We start from the raw sequence: 18371 nt of genomic DNA on the forward strand, positions 1-18371 counted from the left end.
CGTCTCTACAAAAAATTTTAAAATTAGCTGGGTTTGATGGTGTGCTGCTGTAGTCCCAGCCACTCAGGAGGCTGAGGCAGGAGGATCGCTTGAGCCTAGGAGGTCAAGGCTACAGTGAACCATGATCATGCATGCCGCTGCATTCCACCCTGGGTCATAGAGTGAGACTCATCTCTTAAAAAAAAAAAAATAGTGTTATGGTATGAGTATTATTGTGCTCTCTATTTTGAGAAGTGTATTTATTTTATAAAATAATCTCAAATTCCTGAATTAGTGTATGTGTATGGATTTTCTCCCCAGTGCTCCACTCCAGCTACGAGAACTAGTAAATTGTCGTTGGGCAGAAGAAGTAACACAACAGCTTGATACTCTTCAACTCTGCAGTCTCACCAAACATGAAGAAAATGAAAAGGACAAGTATGTCCTCAATTTCTTTGTTCAATGTTGAATGGATTTTGCCTTTGTATTGTTTAATGACACTATATTGGTAGTTGCCTTTTAGTTATTTATGAATAAGTAGTGTTATATTTCTTGTTTTTAATTCTTTCAGTCATGCGCTGTTACTGTTAAGTAACATATTCTTATTGTGTTTATTTAACAACAGTTATTTCATGCCATGTATACACACAGATACCTCTTGCCCTCCCCTCCCCCCACACAGAAAGTACTTTGCTAGATGATAGGCATACAAAGGTAAATGAGACATGATTTCTGTTAACTGTTTAATGGGGACACAGTGATAATACAGTGTTAAGTCATTTGAGGGACAAGAATGAATAAATGGTCTTATGTTCCATGATTGAAGAATTTTGAACATATCTGGAGAGTTGTTATGGGGAGCAGGTAAAGAAAGGAAAGAGTGATGTGGCAGTGATTGGTTTTTATAGATGAAGAAGCTACAACATGGTTAATTGAAAGGCTTCACTGTCCAGCAATAATAAAATAACTTGAATTAGGTGAGATTCCAGGACCCTTGAATGTTTAGAAATAAAGCCTTGTCACTTTCTGTAGAGTCACAACATGGTAAAGCAAGAGGTTGAAACCTCACAGGTCATTAGAAAAAAATTTATCTGTTTCTTCATTATACTGAGGAAATAGAACCATAGAAATAAGAGAACAGGGTGTGGTGGTGTGCATCTGTAGTCCCAGATACTTGGGAGGCTCAGGCAGGAGGATCTCTTGAGCCCAGAGGATGGCTTAGGTAACATAGCAAGAACCCATCTCTTAAAAAAAGAAAAAAAAAAAAAAAAAAGAAAGAGGCTTAATTATGGTAGTATAACACATTAATGCGTAATCAGAATTAAAACCTACTATTCGGGCGGGTGTGGTGGCTCATGCCTATAATCTCAGCACTTTGGGAGGCCGAGGTGGGTGGATTACCTGAGGTCAGGAGTTCAAGACCAGCCTGGCCAACATGGAGAACCCTGTCTCTACTAAAAATACAAAAATTAGCTGGGCGTTGTGGTGGACGCCTATAATCCCAGCTACTTGGGAGGCTGAGGCAGGAGAATCGCTTGAGCCCAGGAGGCGTAAGTTGCAGTGAGCCGAGATCGTGCCATTGCATTCCAGCCTGGGTGACGAGCGAGACTCCATCTCCCAAAAAAACAAAAACAAAACCAAAAACCTGCTATTCAAGTTTAACTGGACTTTTAAGGAATTCTGTCACTTGTAGCATTGTAGAGGTCTCACCAAAAATAATTATTTAATTTCTTTTCTATACAATGGCACATTTCTTTGGTGAACACTTAGGTGTTTTTCCTCTGAAGTGGTGGGTATTACTGTTTGGAAAGACCTTTTACCTCTTTTTGGGCCTCTTCTATTAGAGCCTCTCAAAAGGAATAGACTGCTACAGTTTGCTAACCTGCTAGTCTTTTTTACTTGCTGTTTGATGCCTACTGGCCTCCCCTGTTTGCAAGTGAATACAGGCTGTTAATTAAGAGGAGTTTTGGCAAATTTTCTATATTGTAAAAGCTATATTATAAATTTGGTCTTTTGGAAGTCTTGCTAAATGAGCTTCCAAACAGTACCTGATGTATTTATTCTAACTTTTATTAATTTCCCATTTTATATTCTGATTACTTATGAATTAGAAATATAAAATATAAACCTATGTAAGTATTTTCTCTAAGCTCAGTGTCCTTCATCAATGAAATGCTTTTTGAAAAATGCAAGAGTGGGCCAGGCACAGTGGCTCACGCTTGTAATCCCAGCACTTTGGGAGGCCAGGGTGGGTGGATCACCTAAGGTCAGGAGTTCGAGACCAGCCTGGCCAACATGGTGAAACCCTGTCTGTATTAAAAATACAAAAATTAGCTGGGCGTGGTGGCATGTGCCTGTAATCCCAGCTACTTGGGAGGCTGAGGCAGCAAGAATTGCTTGAACCTAGAAGGTGGAGGTTGTAGTGGGCCAAGATCGCGCCACTTCATTCCAGCCTGGATGACAGAGCTAGACTCCGTCTCAAAAAAAAAAAAAAAAAGCAAGAGTATGTCTACTTTATAAACAAGAGAATACTTAAAACATTTTAATTATGGTAAAATATACATAAAATTTACCATCTTAATCATTTTTTAATGTACAGTTCAGTTATGTTAAGCATGTTCACATGTTCAGCCAATCTCCAGAACTTTTTAAACTTGCAAATCTGAAACTGTACCCATTAAACAACTCCCCATTCCTTCTTCCCACCAGCCCCTGGCAGCCACCATTGTACTTTCTGTTTCTATCTGTTTGAGTACTCTAGATACTGCATATAAGTAGAACCATACAGTACCTCTCTTTTTGTAACTGGTTTATTTTACTTAGCATAATGTCCTCAAGGTTCATCCATGTGTCAGAATTTCCCACCTTTTTAAGGGTTAATAATATTATATTGTATGTATATGTCACATTTTTTTTGTCCATTCATCCCTCAGTGAAAATTGGTGTCGCTTCCACCTTTGGGCTGTAGTGAATAATGCTGCTATGACTATGGATGTTCATGTCTTTGAGACTCTGCTTTCAGTTCTTTTGGTTATGTAATCAGAAGTAGAATTGCTAGATCATGTGGTAATTCTATTTTTAATTTAAGTTTTTGAGGAATCTCCATACTGTTTTCCATAGCGACTGTACCATTTTACAGTCCCACCAGTAGTGCACAAGGGTTCCAGTTTCTCCACATCCTGGCCAACACTTGCTCTTTTTTGTTTTTTTTGATAGCAACCATCCTAATATGGTATGAGGTTAGGATTCACATTTCTCTAGTGATTAGTAGTAATGAGCATCTTTTCATATGCTTACTGGAGATCTGTTGCTCATTTTTAAATCAGAGTTTTTAAAGTTTATTTGTTGAGTTACAGGTGTTATTTATATATTCTGGATGTTAAACCTTCATTCTTTTCTTTTCTTTTTTTTTGAGGCAGAGTCTTGCTCTGTTGCACAGGCTGGAGTGCAGTGGTGTGATTATCAGCTCACTGCAACCTCTGCCTCCCGGGTTCAAGCGATTCTCATGCCTCAGCCTTCTGAGTAGCTGGGGTTATAGGAGTGCACCACCACGCCCAGCTAATTTTTTGTATTTCTAGTAGAGAAGGAGTTTCACTATATTGGCCAGGCCAGTCTCAAACTCCTGGCTTCAAGTGATCCACCCGCCTTGGCCTCCTAAAGTGCTGGGATTACGGGCATGAGCCACCACTGCACCCGGCCTGTAGTTTATTTGTGTATATGGTATAAAGTGAGGGTCTGTATTAGTCTGCTAGGTCTTTCATAACAATACTGCTAACTGAGTAGCTTAAACAATAGAAATTTATTTCTCACAGTTCTGATAGGTGTTAAGTCCAAGATTAAATGCTAGCAGTGTTGGTTTCTGGTGAGGCCTCCCTTTCTCCTTGACTTATAGATGGCCACCACCTAGCTCTGTCCTCACATGATCTTTGCTATGTGCACGTGCATGCCTGGTGTCTCCTCCTCTTATAGAGGACACCAGTCCTGTTGGATTTGGGTCCTGCCCTTGTGATCCTTACTTAACCTTAATTACCTCCTTAAAGGCTCTGTCTGCAAATACATTCACACTGGGGGTTAAGGCTTTAACCTATGAATTTGAGGGGGGACATAGTTAATCCATAACAGAGTCTAACTTTATTGTTTTTCATGTGAATATCCAGTTTAAAAGAACATTTAAAATTGAGTTGTTCATTTTCCATGAGGGTCTAGTATTAAATCGTGCAGTTAATCATGTGTCTTGATTATTGTTATCGTTGACCACATGTAGGAAAAGTACTTGTGCATGCTCATGTAGGTATAGATGCATAATCAATATGATTATTAAGCACATGCCCAAAATGTAGTAGTACAATAGAATATATCATCTGTAGTGCTGCGTGGAAATGATGCAATATGTGTTATGTTTTTAAGAAGCAAATCTGTATTTCGCATGTGATTATAAAGTCCAGATCAATGAAAACAGTACTTTACAAAAAATTGTCCGCATAAACTTCTTTAGCTTCCTTTTCAGAAGCCATGGAGTACATTTTATACTGTGTTTCTTGAGATATAATCATTTAAAATTGACCTGTTTGCCCAAGCTTAAGAATTTGTGGAGGTGATTATGTTCCAATTTAATTTATAACTTTATTTTCTTTTCATAATGTATAGATGTGAAAATCACCATGAAAAACTTAGTGTATTTTGCTGGACTTGTAAGAAGTGTATCTGCCATCAGTGTGCACTTTGGGGAGGAATGGTGAGCAGAACAAATTCAGTATTTTTTTTAAGTTAGAGGCTAGAAGGCACTGAAATACTTATTCAGATAGAAAATAGTGTCATTATACTCTCGTAGAATGAAAATTAAAATGCATCTGCTTTCTATACGCTTTATTAAAGGTATTGTACTTTTATTCCAGAAGAATCTTGTTTGTGTGGTTTGATGGACCCCTTATGTAAATATTTTAATCTGTAACACCTATAAAACATATCCTCTATTCATTTGCAGATCTTTTCGTTGTAGGATCTAGGTCACTTTTTTCATTAAAGGTCAGTTGATCAGATGTACTGGCCAACATTTCCAATTTTAGTTCCTTTAAAATGGAGTAAGAACTTAGACACTTGTGAAACAACATGAGTGCGCCTATCTAGATCTTATAATTATTTTTTATTTTTTAGATTATTTTTTCCAATTGAATTCAAGAGCAGTTTTTAAAGACAGTCTACCATTATTGAGCCTGAAGCATTGAAGTTAGCTTTCTTAGAAGCAGCTTTTTTATTTTAAAGTCATGTTCTGTTGTTTACTGAATACTTTTTTTTTTTTTTGAGAATTTCGCTCTTGTTGCCCAGGCTGGAGTGCAATGGTGGGATCTCGGCTCACTGCAACCTCCGCCTCCCGGGTTCAAGTGATTCTCCTGCCTCAGCCTCCCTAGTAGCTGGGATTACAGGCATGCGCCACCACCACGCCTGGCTAATTTTGTATTTTTAGTAGAGACGGGGTTTCTCCATGTTGGTCAGGCTGGTCTTGAACTCCTGACCTCAGGTGATCCACCTGACTTGGCCTCCCAAAGTGCTGGGATTACAGGGGTAAGCCACCGCGCCCAGCCTCTGAATACTTAATTAAATGATCTCCTTACAATAATAAGTACAATTGGCATAAATAGGTTGAGAATAAACACAATAGATTCTTAGGAAAAATAAGTTATGGGTGAAATGGAAGTGGGTAGGTATCTAGAGTTGCTATAAGAATTGATCATTCTGTGGGCATCAGTCAGTATGTTTTACGGAGAGAGTGGCAGGCCAGATTGGTTGAGTAGAGCTCAATTCAGAGAGCTTTCTGTTAGAATTTGAATATTAATGTGCTAACTAGAAAAAATTAAGTTCTCACATTTAATACTTTAAATACATAGGTTTTATAAGAGACAGTAGAAATGTTTTTTTCTATACTTAAAGTGAACATGTAAAAATCTACATCTTTTTTGGAGACAATAATGGGATACTTTGGCTAAATAAGACAATTCTAGTAAGAACTTATAGGAGGTTTCTTATATTAAATTTTAATAATTCTGGTTACAAATCAAAATTATTTTTAGGTAGTTAGCTATAAAAATTGTTCTTTGAGCTGAATGCAACTGGATTTGTGAGGCTAACTTGTATCAGTCTTCTATCTCTGTAGTAACTCTGTGGGATGGAAAATGGGTTCATTGCTTTTGTTAATTTTGTATCCTGGGCTTTTTCTTCAAGTGTCTTTCTAATTCATTCAGCTGTGGTAAAGACTAGGGATTTGGTGATGAACATATCAAACAATTACATACTCAATTGGCTTGATAAATTATAGGAATAAATACAGAGAGCTGATGAGGATGCATAACTATAGCAGCTGATCCTGTAAATCTGAGCTAAGTGCAAAGGATGAGTAGGATTAAGACAAACCAAGATGGGAGAGGGAAGATGGAGAATTATTATTATTATTTGTTTTGTTTTGTTTTTTTGAGACAGAGTCTCACTTTGTTACCCAGGCTGGAGTGCAGTGGGGTAATCTCAGCTCACTCCAACCTCCGCCTCCCGGCTTCAAGTGGTTCTCCAGCCTCAGCCTCCCGAGTAGCTGGGATTACAGGCGCATGCCACCACGCCCAGCTAATTTTTGTGTTTTTTAGTAGAGATGGGGTTTCACCATGTTGGCCAGGCTGGTCTCGAACTCCTGACCTCAGGCGATCCACCCGCCTCAGCCTCCCACAGTGCTAGGATTACAGGCGTGAGCCACCATGCCCAGCATTATTATTATTATTATTATTATTATTGGTTTTTATTATTAAAAAATTATTATTTTTTTTTTTGGGACAGAGTCTCTGTCACCCAGGCTGGAGTACAGTGGCCCGATCACAGCTCACTGTAAGCTCTGCCTCCCGGGTTCAAGCAATTCTCATGTCTCAGCCTCTTGAGTAGCTGGGATTACAGGTGTGCGCCACCATGCGTGGCTACTTTTTGTGTTTTAGTAGAGACGTGTTTTTGCTGTGTTGGCCAGGCGAGTCATGAATTCCTCAGTTCAAGTGATCTGCCCTCCTCAGCCTCCCAAAGTACCGGGATTACAGGCATGAGCCACCACACCTGGCTAATGATTATTTTTTAATAAGAGGGAGTAATTTTTATAAAGTCCTGGTGGAAAGAAGTTTGAGGACATGGAAGAAGACTAGTTTGCCTTAGAGAAGAGTGACTGACTGATAAGGTTGTGGCAGATGATTTGGGCTGTGGTTAAAGATTTTGGTTCTTTTTAATAAGTTAATTTCTAGTTAAATGAATATTTTGCTAAAGCCCTTTATTTATAATCTTGAAAGAGTTCCTACATGGACCAAGTGATTTTAAGCAGGCACTGGCCTGCTTCAACAAAATTAAATTAGCTAATAAGGTAAAGTTCATTTGAAATATTTACCAGTTTATTAGTGTCCATAGAGTGTTACAAAGGAATGTAAATGCAGATGAGATATGTGAAAGTGTTCTAAAGCTACTCTAATTTAAATAGCATGGCGGACATACCTTTAAACCTTTGGCAGAAATTTATGAGCAACATGTCACTAAAGTGAATGAAGAGGTAGCCAAACTTCGTCGGCGTCTCATGGAACTGATCAGCTTAGTTCAAGAAGTGGTAAGACTACTACTAAAATATAATTATTTTGTTTTTAATCTGTAATATATAATAATATATTTATATAAGTTAATCAGATGTTGAAATCAAGATTTTCAAGATTTGCAAATTTGATAGGCTGTACCTATAGTCAAATTCCATAAATTTCAGAGTATCTGAGAAATTTGCATACAAAGCCCCTGGCTTGTAAGGAAGAAGTTGGAGTCAGAGAATTACCACTTATGCAGAATTAGAAAATCAGTGAATTTAAAAAGTCTGTTTGTTACAGAGTCAATAATTAACTTATTTTTTCTTTTTTTTGAGATGGAGTTTCACTCTTGTTGCCCAGGCTGGAGTGTAATGGCGCGATCTCAGCTCACTGCAACCTCCACCTCCCGGGCTCAAGCGATTCTTTTGCCTCACCCTCCCAAGTAGCTGGGATTACAGGTGCCCGCCACCACGCCCAGCTAATTTTTGTATTTTTAGTAGAGACAGGGTTTCACCATATTGGCCAGGCTGGTTTCAAACTCCTGACCTCATGATCCACCTGCCTTGGCCTCCCAAAGTGCTAAGATTACAGGCGTAAGCCACTGTGCCTGGCCCCAATAATTTACTTCTAAACAGAATCAGTATTGACTTTTACAGTCATTCATTAAGTTATACACTCTTTGGATCCCCAGCTTTTGGGTGAGTTTCTTTTACTAAGCAATGAAGTATTTGTGATGTCCTGATTTAGAACTCCACAGAGTTGAAAGTGCAATATTTAACATTACTGTTTAGATATTGTTTAGGTCAAACAGCTTTAGTGAGCTATTTATAATGTTATTTCTGTGAAAAAATGTGATAAGCCCCCAAGAATGAAATACTAAGCATGTTTTTAGAATACATTTTGTTTCAAGTTGTCAGAATGACAGTCAAAATGAGGTTTATGGACCATTTCCTAACTTAAAATGAAGTTTGTGGACCATATCCTAAATTAAAAGCAGATGTCTTCTTTGTTTTACCTCTTTAGGAATCAAGAACCAAGTGATCATTTATAACATTCTTTATGCAGAAAATTTGTGTTTTTGATTACATGTCTGCCATTTTGAAATATAAGCGAGTTGGGTCATTTCCATTTGACCTTCTTCTAACTACCTTTTTCGTATTATCTATTCTTGGCAATATTATAATGTGGTGCTTCTGTTTTTAAAATTTACCCAATTAAAATTATTCTTACCTCTTTATCTTCTAGGAAAGGAACGTAGAAGCTGTAAGAAATGCAAAAGATGAGCGTGTTCGGGAAATTAGGAATGCAGTGGAGATGATGATTGCACGGTTAGACACACAGCTGAAGAATAAGCTTATAACACTGATGGGTAAGTGTTTATGTATGCTGCTGGGGTACCTGGTGCTTTCAGCTTCTTTGAGATTCAGTCTTTGAAGAATAAGGGTGGTGATCCTAGGAAGGAATCTTGAGATTTTAGGCAACTCCATGTCGTTACAATTTAGACAGATAAATGTTAGACTTGTATTTAGAAATGATAGGAGAGAAAAATTATCATAGCCATTTGGATGAAAATCCTAATGGCCAGTGGGCATCATTGTTAGGTAGCTTTTTCTCCAAATCTAACAGAATTCCTTCTACTAATGTTCCATATCCTTTCCATCCATTTTCATTGGGGATGAAGAAACTGACATTTGTAAACATCAGCGTCATCCCCTGCCAGCATTTTCTTAGAGATTTAAAGTCTCCGCTTTTGATTTCTAGTAGGGTTCATTTTACATATGCTTAATTATATTTATTGCTGACCTTTTTGCTTTTCAAAGATTCCTTCATTCTTCTTTGATTGTGGAGCCTGGTATTGAACTTAAATTTTAAGTAAGAATTTGATCCAATGCTATGGTTTGTTTTGTTTGATTTGTTTTGGTGATCTTAGTCCTTCCAGTGTTTTGCTGACTAAAAACCAGCTTTGCATTTTTTATCATAGTCCAAAGTGAAATATATATACTTTAAATAAGGTGTGAACAAAGAACTTTTTTTTTTTTTGGCTATCTTGATTCTCCAAGATTTTAGCCATGTCTTTGTGTCATCCAAAATAATGATTTTATCCATTTTATTTTTAACTTTTTAAAAATGAGATGCAAATATCTTTGAGTTTGTATATTTGTATATCATTTCATGAATTGCTTTTCTATTATAATCCTATACTATTTAATATCTGATTTTTAGTTTTTTTGCCACAGACCAAGTAGCAAATAGTCTTAAACAATCATTCTTCTAGTAGTTAGATTGGAAAGCACAGTTCATCCACCCAGTGGAGCAATTAGACAAAACCTGTAGGTATTGATTGTACTGGTCACAATGCCACTTAAATATTTCATGTAAATGAAAATCGTAATTGTTCTTAGATCCTCAGTTGCAGTCATACATATAGGTAGGTGATCTTAGTTTTTCAGAACTCTGGATAATATTTGAGATCCCTTTAAGTTCATTAAGCCATGTAGAGTACTGGATGTTGATACGTATTAGGACTTTAAAATTGAGGGGATCTTGACTGTTGATGTGATCTTCAGTCGTAGCCAAATAAACATTTGCATGTGGTCTTGTTTTTCTTGAGTGAGTTTGTTCATTGCTTCATTTATTTAATTGAATCAACTAAAAGTCAAATAATACCACAGTACAGATCTCTTAAGTTTATTAATTTTACTACCTGTATAACTGTGAAATAACTTCCCTTTCCAATAACTGAACTTGCCCTGCTTTTGTGGCTTTCAAATTATTTTTCATTATGAAAAATTATAATTTGTGATTTCCAAGGTAGCTTTTATGATTAAATAGGATTCTTTCTAAGGATAAGAGGTGGGGAAAAGGATATTTTCAGGGTTAGTTTATCTTTAGAATAGTCTTATAAGCCTCAGATTTTTAATTCATACCATAATATCTGCCACTAATTTATTATTATTATTATTATTATTATTATTTGAGACGGAGTCTCGCTCTGTCATTCAGGCTGGAGTGCAGTGGCACTATCTCGGCTCATTGCAACCTCTGCCTCCTGGGTTCAAGCAATTCTCCTGCCTCAGCCTCCTGAGTAGCTGGGACTACAGGCACGTGCCACCACCCCCAGCTAATTTTTTGTATTTTTAGTAGAGATGGGGTTTCGCCATGTTGGCCAGGCTAGTCTTGAGCTCCTGACCTCAGGTGATCCACCCACCTCCGCCTCCCAAAGTGCTGGGATAACAGGCGTGAGCCACCACACCTGACCTCTGCCACTAATTTTTTTTTTTTTTTTTTTGAGATGGAGTCTCGTTCTGTTGCCCAGGCTGGAGTGCAGTGGCGCGATCTTGGCTCACTGCAACCTCCGCTTCCCAGGTTCAAGAGATTCTTCTACCTCAGCCTCCCAAGTAGCTGGGACTACAGGCGCGTGCCACCACGCCCTGCTAATTTTCGTATTTTTAGTAGAGACAGGGTTTTACCATATTGGCCAGGCTGGTCTCAAACTCCTGACCTTGTGATCTGCCTGCCTTGGCCTCCCAAAGTGCTAGGATTACAGATGTGAGCCACCACCCCCAGCCTCTGCCACTCATTTTTAAGTTTAATTATGTATTGTAATGTTGTCCATAGGCTAATGTTTTAGGATTGTGGGATGTGGTTGTAGTAGAAATTATGTCTGATAATATTAGATTCTAGCTAATACTTTATTTTAACTCTTTTTGCAACCTAGAAATTCTGAGTTTTGTTTCAAAAATAAAAGTTCTAGGCTGAGGCAGGTGGATCTCTTAAGCCCAGCCTGGGCAATGTGGTGAAACCCCATCTCTACCAAAAAAAAAAAAAAAAGAAAAATTAGCCGGGTGTGATAGTGTGTTCCTGTAGTCCCAGCTACTCAGGAGGCTGAGGTGGGAGGATCGCTTGAGCCTGAGAGGTGGAGGTTGCAGTGAGCCGAGATCACGCCACTATACTCCAGCCTGGGCAACAGAATGAGACCCTGTCTCAAAAAAATAAATAAAAATAAATAAAGGCCGGGCGCCTTGGCTCATGCCTGTAATCCCAGCACTTTGGGAGGCGGGCGGATCATCTGAGGTTGGGAGTTTGAGACCAGCCTGACCAACATGGAGAAACCCCATCTCTACTAAAAATACAAAATTAACTGGGCATGGTGGCACATGCCTGTAATCTCAGCTACTCAGGAGACTGAGGCAGGAGAATCACTTGAACCCAAGAGGTGAAGGTTGCGGTGAGCTGAGTTCGTGCCATTGCATTCTAGTCTGGGCAACAAGAGTGAAACCCCATCTCAAAAAATAAATAAATAAAATAAATAAAAGTTCTACCTATTAAATGTTTTTCCTTATCAAATAACACTACGGATTGATAAAACTTTTGCTGTCCTCATGGATGTACTTCCAGTTTTTCAAATTTTGGGTTTACAAAGAAAATGGCCTGATTTGGTAAGCATACCTATCTTCTTTTTGTTTCAAAACATACAAAGCACTTTCTTCCTTTTCTATAAGGATAATTTCTGTAATTATAATTTTTTTGTTTGTAATTTGAGACAGGGTCTCACTCTGTTGCCCAGGAAGGACTGCAGTGGTGCAATCAAGGCTCATTGCATGACTGCATGCAGCCTTGACCGCTTGGGCTCCAGCGATCCTCATGCCTCAGCCTCTTGAGTAAATTGGGCTGCAGGCATGCACCACCACTCCTGGCTAATTTTTTACTTTTTTGTAGAGACTGGGTCTCACCATGTTGCCTAGGCTGGTCTCAAATACCTAGGCTCAAGTTATCCTCTTGCTTTGGCCTCCCAAAGTGCTGGGATTACAGGCATGAGCCATGGCCCCCGGCCAGTAATAATTTGTTTATCCTTTTCTGTCTCCAACTTTTTGAGACTGTTCACCTCTGTGGGCATTTTTTTTTTAAACAGGTCCTTGTATATTCACAGGACAGACCTTTTGCTGACATTTAACCTAAAAATCTGGCCCACTTTGTATTCTCTTTTAAGCCACAGTTAAATTTGGTGAAAAATCATTTCAGAATAGCTGATTGAATGAAATTCATGTTATTGCTTCTTCCCAAGGGAATATGAAAATCTAGAAAAGTAAATTTTTTGCTTAAAGTATATTGTCGTTGCACATTTCGTTTCTTAGATGAATTTGATCTCAGTGGTATCTTGTCTAAAACTAATTAGAATTGGTTCTGAAGTTCCATTTTCAAGGCTACTATGATATTCAGCCTCTTAAAGTTGAATGAGAATTTTTAGGGTAGCTGTAATGAAGAATTTTTGCTTACTTGAAGTGTATTTCTTGTTATTAAATATGTTCATTGGAAGTTAATTTCATTCTTAAACCAATAATGAACCCAAGTGTTGATGATTCACTATTTTTCATCAGGTCAGAAGACATCTCTAACCCAAGAAACAGAGCTTTTGGAATCCTTACTTCAGGAGGTGGAGCACCAGGTGATGAAATATTAAATGTAATGAAATAGTCTTTATCCTTTTTTCTCTGTATACTATAGTTTTTTGTTTTTTTTTTTTTTGAGACCGAGACTCTCTCTGTCGCCCAGGCTGGAGTGCAGTGGCGCGATCTCAGCTCACTGTAAACTCCGCCTCCTGGGTTCACGCCATTCTCTTGCCTCAGCCTCCTGAGTAGCTGGGACTACAGGCGCCCACTACTACGCCCGGCTAATTTTTTTGCATTTTCAGTAGAGACGGGGTTTCACCATGTTAGCTAGGATGGTCTCGATCTCCTGACCTGGTGATCTGCCCGCCTCAGCCTCCCAAGCTGCTGGGATTATAGGCGTGAGCCACTGTGCCCGGCCTTCTCTGTATATTATAAAAGTTTTTTTTTTGACAGAGATTATCTGTATGAGTTCAAAAGATCTGTTGATCTTTTGTGTTATAATGGAGATTTTTATGAAATTAGGAATCAGCTGATTCTTCCCAAGTTTTTTCTTCATGTTTGGGAACTGCATTAGAACTACATTCTGCTTTGTAAGAACAGAATTATTTCTATAGAAATCTGAATGTATAAGAGGTTAAAATCTCCCCACACTGTGACTTAAGTGGTGGCTTTGAGATATTATTGCCAGTTACTTTACATGTAGCGATTATTACTCTAAAATTTAGCATTTTTATTTATTGAGGAAATATTAAGTCCTAAATAGATAGCAGGCATCATTGTAGATATTGGTGATACAGCAGTGAACAAAATGGTAAAATTCTGTCCTCATAGAGTTTATATTTTAGATTAGGGTGGGTGAATATGAAGCATATAGTAAATGAGTAAATAAAATATGTAGTGTTGCATAAATATCTGATACATTCACTTGTCTGGAATTTGCTTTTTGTAATTTCTCTCTATGCCTTATACACAGCTGTCTCCTGAGATTTTTATCTTAATCATTCTGGGAATTCCCTTCACATCTTTCTTGTATTGAATCTCATGTTTCCTGATTCCTATGGTTTCCACTTTCTTGGTTTACTTGTTTTGTTTTAACATCCCACTTCCCTCAGTAGCTTTCCAGGAAGGGTAGTCAGAACACATTTTTCTTGACTGCATTGTCTGAAAATATTTTTATTTTATCTTTGTACTTGATTGACAATTTGGCTTGTAGGATTCAGCACATAAATATTTACTAAATACTCTTATTTTTCTTCATTATCCCCATTCTTTTTTCCTTTTCTTTTTACATACACACATATATATCTCTAGGGCATTGGCCCCAGGACCTTAATGGATACCAAAATCCGCAGATACTCAAGTCCCTTATATAAAATGGCATAGTATTCTCATATAACCTATACACATCTCCCATATACAGACATGTGTCAAATTATGACCTTTTGGTCAATGACAGACTGCATATGTGACAGTGGTCCCATAAGATTAAAATGGAGCTGAAATATTTCTGTTGCCTGGTAGTGATGTCTAATGACATAGCCATTGTAATGTAGTAGCACAAAGCATTAATCATGTGTTTATGGTGATGCTAGTGTAAACAAACATACTGTGCTGCTAGTTGTATAAAAATATAACACATTATTATGTATGGTATATAATACTTGATAAGTATAATAAACAACTATGTTACTGGTTTATGTATTTACTATACCATACCATTCATTATTCTAGAATATATTCTAGAGTTTACTCCTACTTTTTAAAAAAACATTGACTATATTCCAGAAGAAGGCATTGTTAGCATTGTAGATCCATATGTGCTAGTACCCGTGAAGACCTTTCAATGGGACAAGATGTGGAGGTGGAAGGTGGTGATATTGATGATCCTGACCATGTGTAGGCCTAGGCCATTGTCTTAGTTTTTAACAAAACAGTATTGAGATGGGGTGTACACCTGTAGTCCCAGCTACTCAGGAAGCTGAGGTGGAAGGATTGCCTCAGCCCAGGAATTCAAGGCTGCAGTGTGCTATGATTGTACCTGTGAATAGCCACGGCGCTCGCCTGGGAAGTATAGCAAGACCCATCTGTTTAAAAAAGTAAAGAAATAGGCCGGGTGTGGTGGCTCATGCCTGTGATCTCAGTACTTTCAGAGGCCGAGGTGGGCAGATCACTTGAGTGAGTTCAAGACCAGCCTGGGCAACATGGTGAAACCCCGTCTCTACTAAAAATACAAAACTTAGCTGGGCGAGGTGGCACATGCTTGGAGTCCCAGCCACTCGGGAGGCAAAGGCATGAAAATTGCTTGAACCCGGGAGGCAGAGGCTGCAGTGAGCCGAGATCGTGCCACTGCACTCCAGCCTGGGCGACAGAGTGAGACCCTGTCTCAAAAAAAAAAAAAGTAAATAATATTAACTGAAAAATGTAGGCTACATGGTGATATAGCCTGATAGTGTTTATGTAAAGTTTGAAAACATTCAGAACGTTGTTTATGGATGTATGTACACACATAGTAATTGTGGAAACACATGTATAGTGATAATAAACTTCTGTTGAAGGGAGCAAGTTGCTTTTGGAAGAAATGGTGTCAAGGAAGGATACACAGTAAGCATTCAATTAATATAAGTTAAAATTTTTTGTATTATGTGTGTATGTATGTACATATACACAGTGATTTTTAGCATACCTTAAAAATCTTAAGCAAACAGTTCAAATAACTTTAGATCATTTTATATAAATTGTTCAAAAAACCTTAATGCCTTGGGCAATGCCTGACACATAATAATATGAATGACAAAATATGCAGCTGTTTGTTGTTTTCTGCTGTTACCACTTACCATTATGTCATTGGTTGATGCAGTAGCTCAAACATGATATCATTATTCTTGGTAACCCAAGACTATAAACTTTGATATATATCATGTGATATATGATACTTTTTTTTTTTTTTTGAGACAGAGTCTTGCCCTGTCGCCCACGCTGGAGTGCAGTGGCGTGATCTTGGCTCACTGTAACCTCCGCCTCCTGGGTTCAAGCAATTCTTGTGCCTCAGCCTCCTGAGTAGCTGGGACTACAGGCACGTGCCACCACGCCCAGCTAATTGTTATATTTTTAGTAGAGATGGGGTTTCACCATGTTGGCCAGGCCTTGAACTGGCCAGGTCATGAGGTCTTGAACTCCTCACCTCAAGTGATCCACCCGCCTCAGCCTCCCAAAGTCCTGGGATTACAGGTGTGAGCGACTGTGCCCAGCCATATGATATGTTATTTTTGATGAGCCTTAAGCAACTGTTATTTAAAAGATATAAACTCACCTGTAGGTGGGTTTATGAATATCATTCATATGGCATTTGATAGTGTATTAGTTTGCTAGGCCTGTCATAACAAAATACCAATGACTGTGAGACTTAAACAATAGAAATTTGTTTTCTCATTATTCTAGGGGCTGGAAGTCTAAGATTCAGGTGTTGGCAGGTTTCGTTTCTTCTGAGGTCTCTCTCCTTGGCCTGTAGATGACTGCCTTCTTACTGTGTCCTCACATGGACTTTTCTGTGTGGTTGTGCAGCCCTAGAGTCTCTTCCTCTTAATAAGGACACCAGTCATGTTAGATTAAGGCCCTACCCCAGTGGCCTCATTTTAACATAATCACCTCTTTAAAGATTATCTCCAGATAGACTGAGGTACTGGAGGTTGAGCCTGCAGTATATAAATTATGGAGGAAAGGGGCACAAAATTCAGCACATAACAGATAGTTTACAAAGCTTTTTCACTATAGCTTCATAATCCTTATAACAAACTTCACGAAGTAAGCAGTGGTGGATATTACTATTTTAGTTTTGTATGTAAACAGACTCAGAGTTATGTAATTAGTCAGTGGCAGAATTGGGAGTTACTTCAAACTAGTTTTTTTGAAGAAAAAATTAGTAGTCTTATCTTTTATCTACCATGGTTATGTTACTGAAGTTAGATTTGTTACTTTTTCCCAAAATAGTGTTTCCCAAATTAGTATCAGATAGTGTGTGTGTGTGTGTGTGTGTACACACGGGTGTATGTGTGTACGTTTTGTATTCTGTTACCTAGAATACAATCTGAGAAATTGCTTTTAAAAGCTTTCACCTTGGTCGGGCACGGTGGCTCACGCATGTAATCCCAGCACTTTGGGAGGCCGAGGCAGGTGGATCATGAGGTCAGGAGTTCAAGACCAGCGTGACCAACATGGAGAAACCCTGTCTGTACTAAAAAATACAAAAATTACCTGGGTATGGTGGCACCCACCTGTAATCCCAGCTATTCAGGAGGCTGAGGCAGGAGAATCGCTTGAACCCAGGAGGCGGAGGTTGCAGTGAGCCGAGATCGCGCCATTGCACTCCAGCCTGGGCGACAGAGCAAGACTCTGTCTCAAAAAAAAAAAAAAAAAAAAAAAGCTTTCAACTTACAGGTTTGTTCATTAATACATTCATAAGAACTTCACTGTACCAGCCTGAAAGTATATTTGTACTTGCTTAAATCCTCATTTATCCTAAAATGTAAGGAGAGAAAAATGCATTAGTATTAAGTATACTTATTCATTGACTTTACTGTTAGAATATTATAGAAATAAACCTAGATTCTTTGTACATTCTTAATTCTCAAGCTCACTTTGAGTTATTTTTATCATTTTTTTCAGTTTATAATCAGAATAATTTGTAATTTCTTAAGAATTTTGAGGTGGCAGTGAATAGTAATTTTGTTTGTTCAGATAATTTTTTTCCTCACACAGTTGCGGTCTTGTAGTAAGAGTGAGTTGATATCTAAGAGCTCAGAGATCCTTATGATGTTTCAGCAAGTTCATCGGAAGCCCATGGCATCTTTTGTTACCACTCCTGTTCCACCAGACTTTACCAGGTATGACACAGTTTTTAATTTCATTTTCATTTGAAATTTATGTGGAAATGCATATACTTGTTTCAAAAGAATGTTTTTTTTTAATGCCATCTCTCTCTCTCTTTTCTTTTATAGATAGGGTCTCACTTGTTGCCCAGGCTGGTCTCAAACTCCTGGACTCAAGTGATTTTCCTACCTTGACCTCCCAAATTACTAGGGATCATAGATATGAGCCACCACACTTGGCCACTCCATAGCTTTTTAAGGTCTTGTTTATAATGGAGTGGTCTGGCAAGCTCTGTTGTATACATACACATCTAGTTCTCCTGAAAAGTCTCACAGACTGATACTTTTGACTCTTAAGAGAAAATGACAATGAACTAGAAATCATTTTTTTTCCAAGAGCTCCATCTTCCGTAGTATAGAAAAAAATAATTGATTACATTAGCTTCATCAGTGTACCTTTTGAATTGAACTGTATCTCCTAACAAAACTCAGAAACTGATGAAATGCCAAAAGAATTTGAAGGTGACGCCATGTTATCTCCAGATACTAAA

The 18371-nt window shown here is 38.2% G+C and overlaps 1 protein-coding gene across 20 annotated transcripts in view; it reads left to right on the forward strand.

Moving 5' to 3' along the window:
- Positions 1 to 18371, forward strand: part of TRIM37 (tripartite motif containing 37) — a 124057-nt gene that overhangs the window by 18691 nt on the left and 86995 nt on the right. For all 20 annotated transcript variants that reach the window (XM_019026605.4, XM_019026606.4, XM_019026608.4 and 17 more), the window contains 6 exons: positions 301 to 417; positions 4627 to 4714; positions 7475 to 7597; positions 8811 to 8934; positions 12944 to 13011; positions 17711 to 17835. In XM_019026605.4, coding sequence (XP_018882150.1) covers positions 301 to 417; positions 4627 to 4714; positions 7475 to 7597; positions 8811 to 8934; positions 12944 to 13011; positions 17711 to 17835 — 645 coding nt within the window. The remainder of the gene's footprint in view (positions 1 to 300; positions 418 to 4626; positions 4715 to 7474; positions 7598 to 8810; positions 8935 to 12943; positions 13012 to 17710; positions 17836 to 18371) is intronic.

This window comes from Gorilla gorilla, chromosome 4, assembly GCF_029281585.2.
Source record: "Gorilla gorilla gorilla isolate KB3781 chromosome 4, NHGRI_mGorGor1-v2.1_pri, whole genome shotgun sequence".
NCBI classification, from domain to species: Eukaryota; Metazoa; Chordata; class Mammalia; order Primates; family Hominidae; genus Gorilla; species Gorilla gorilla.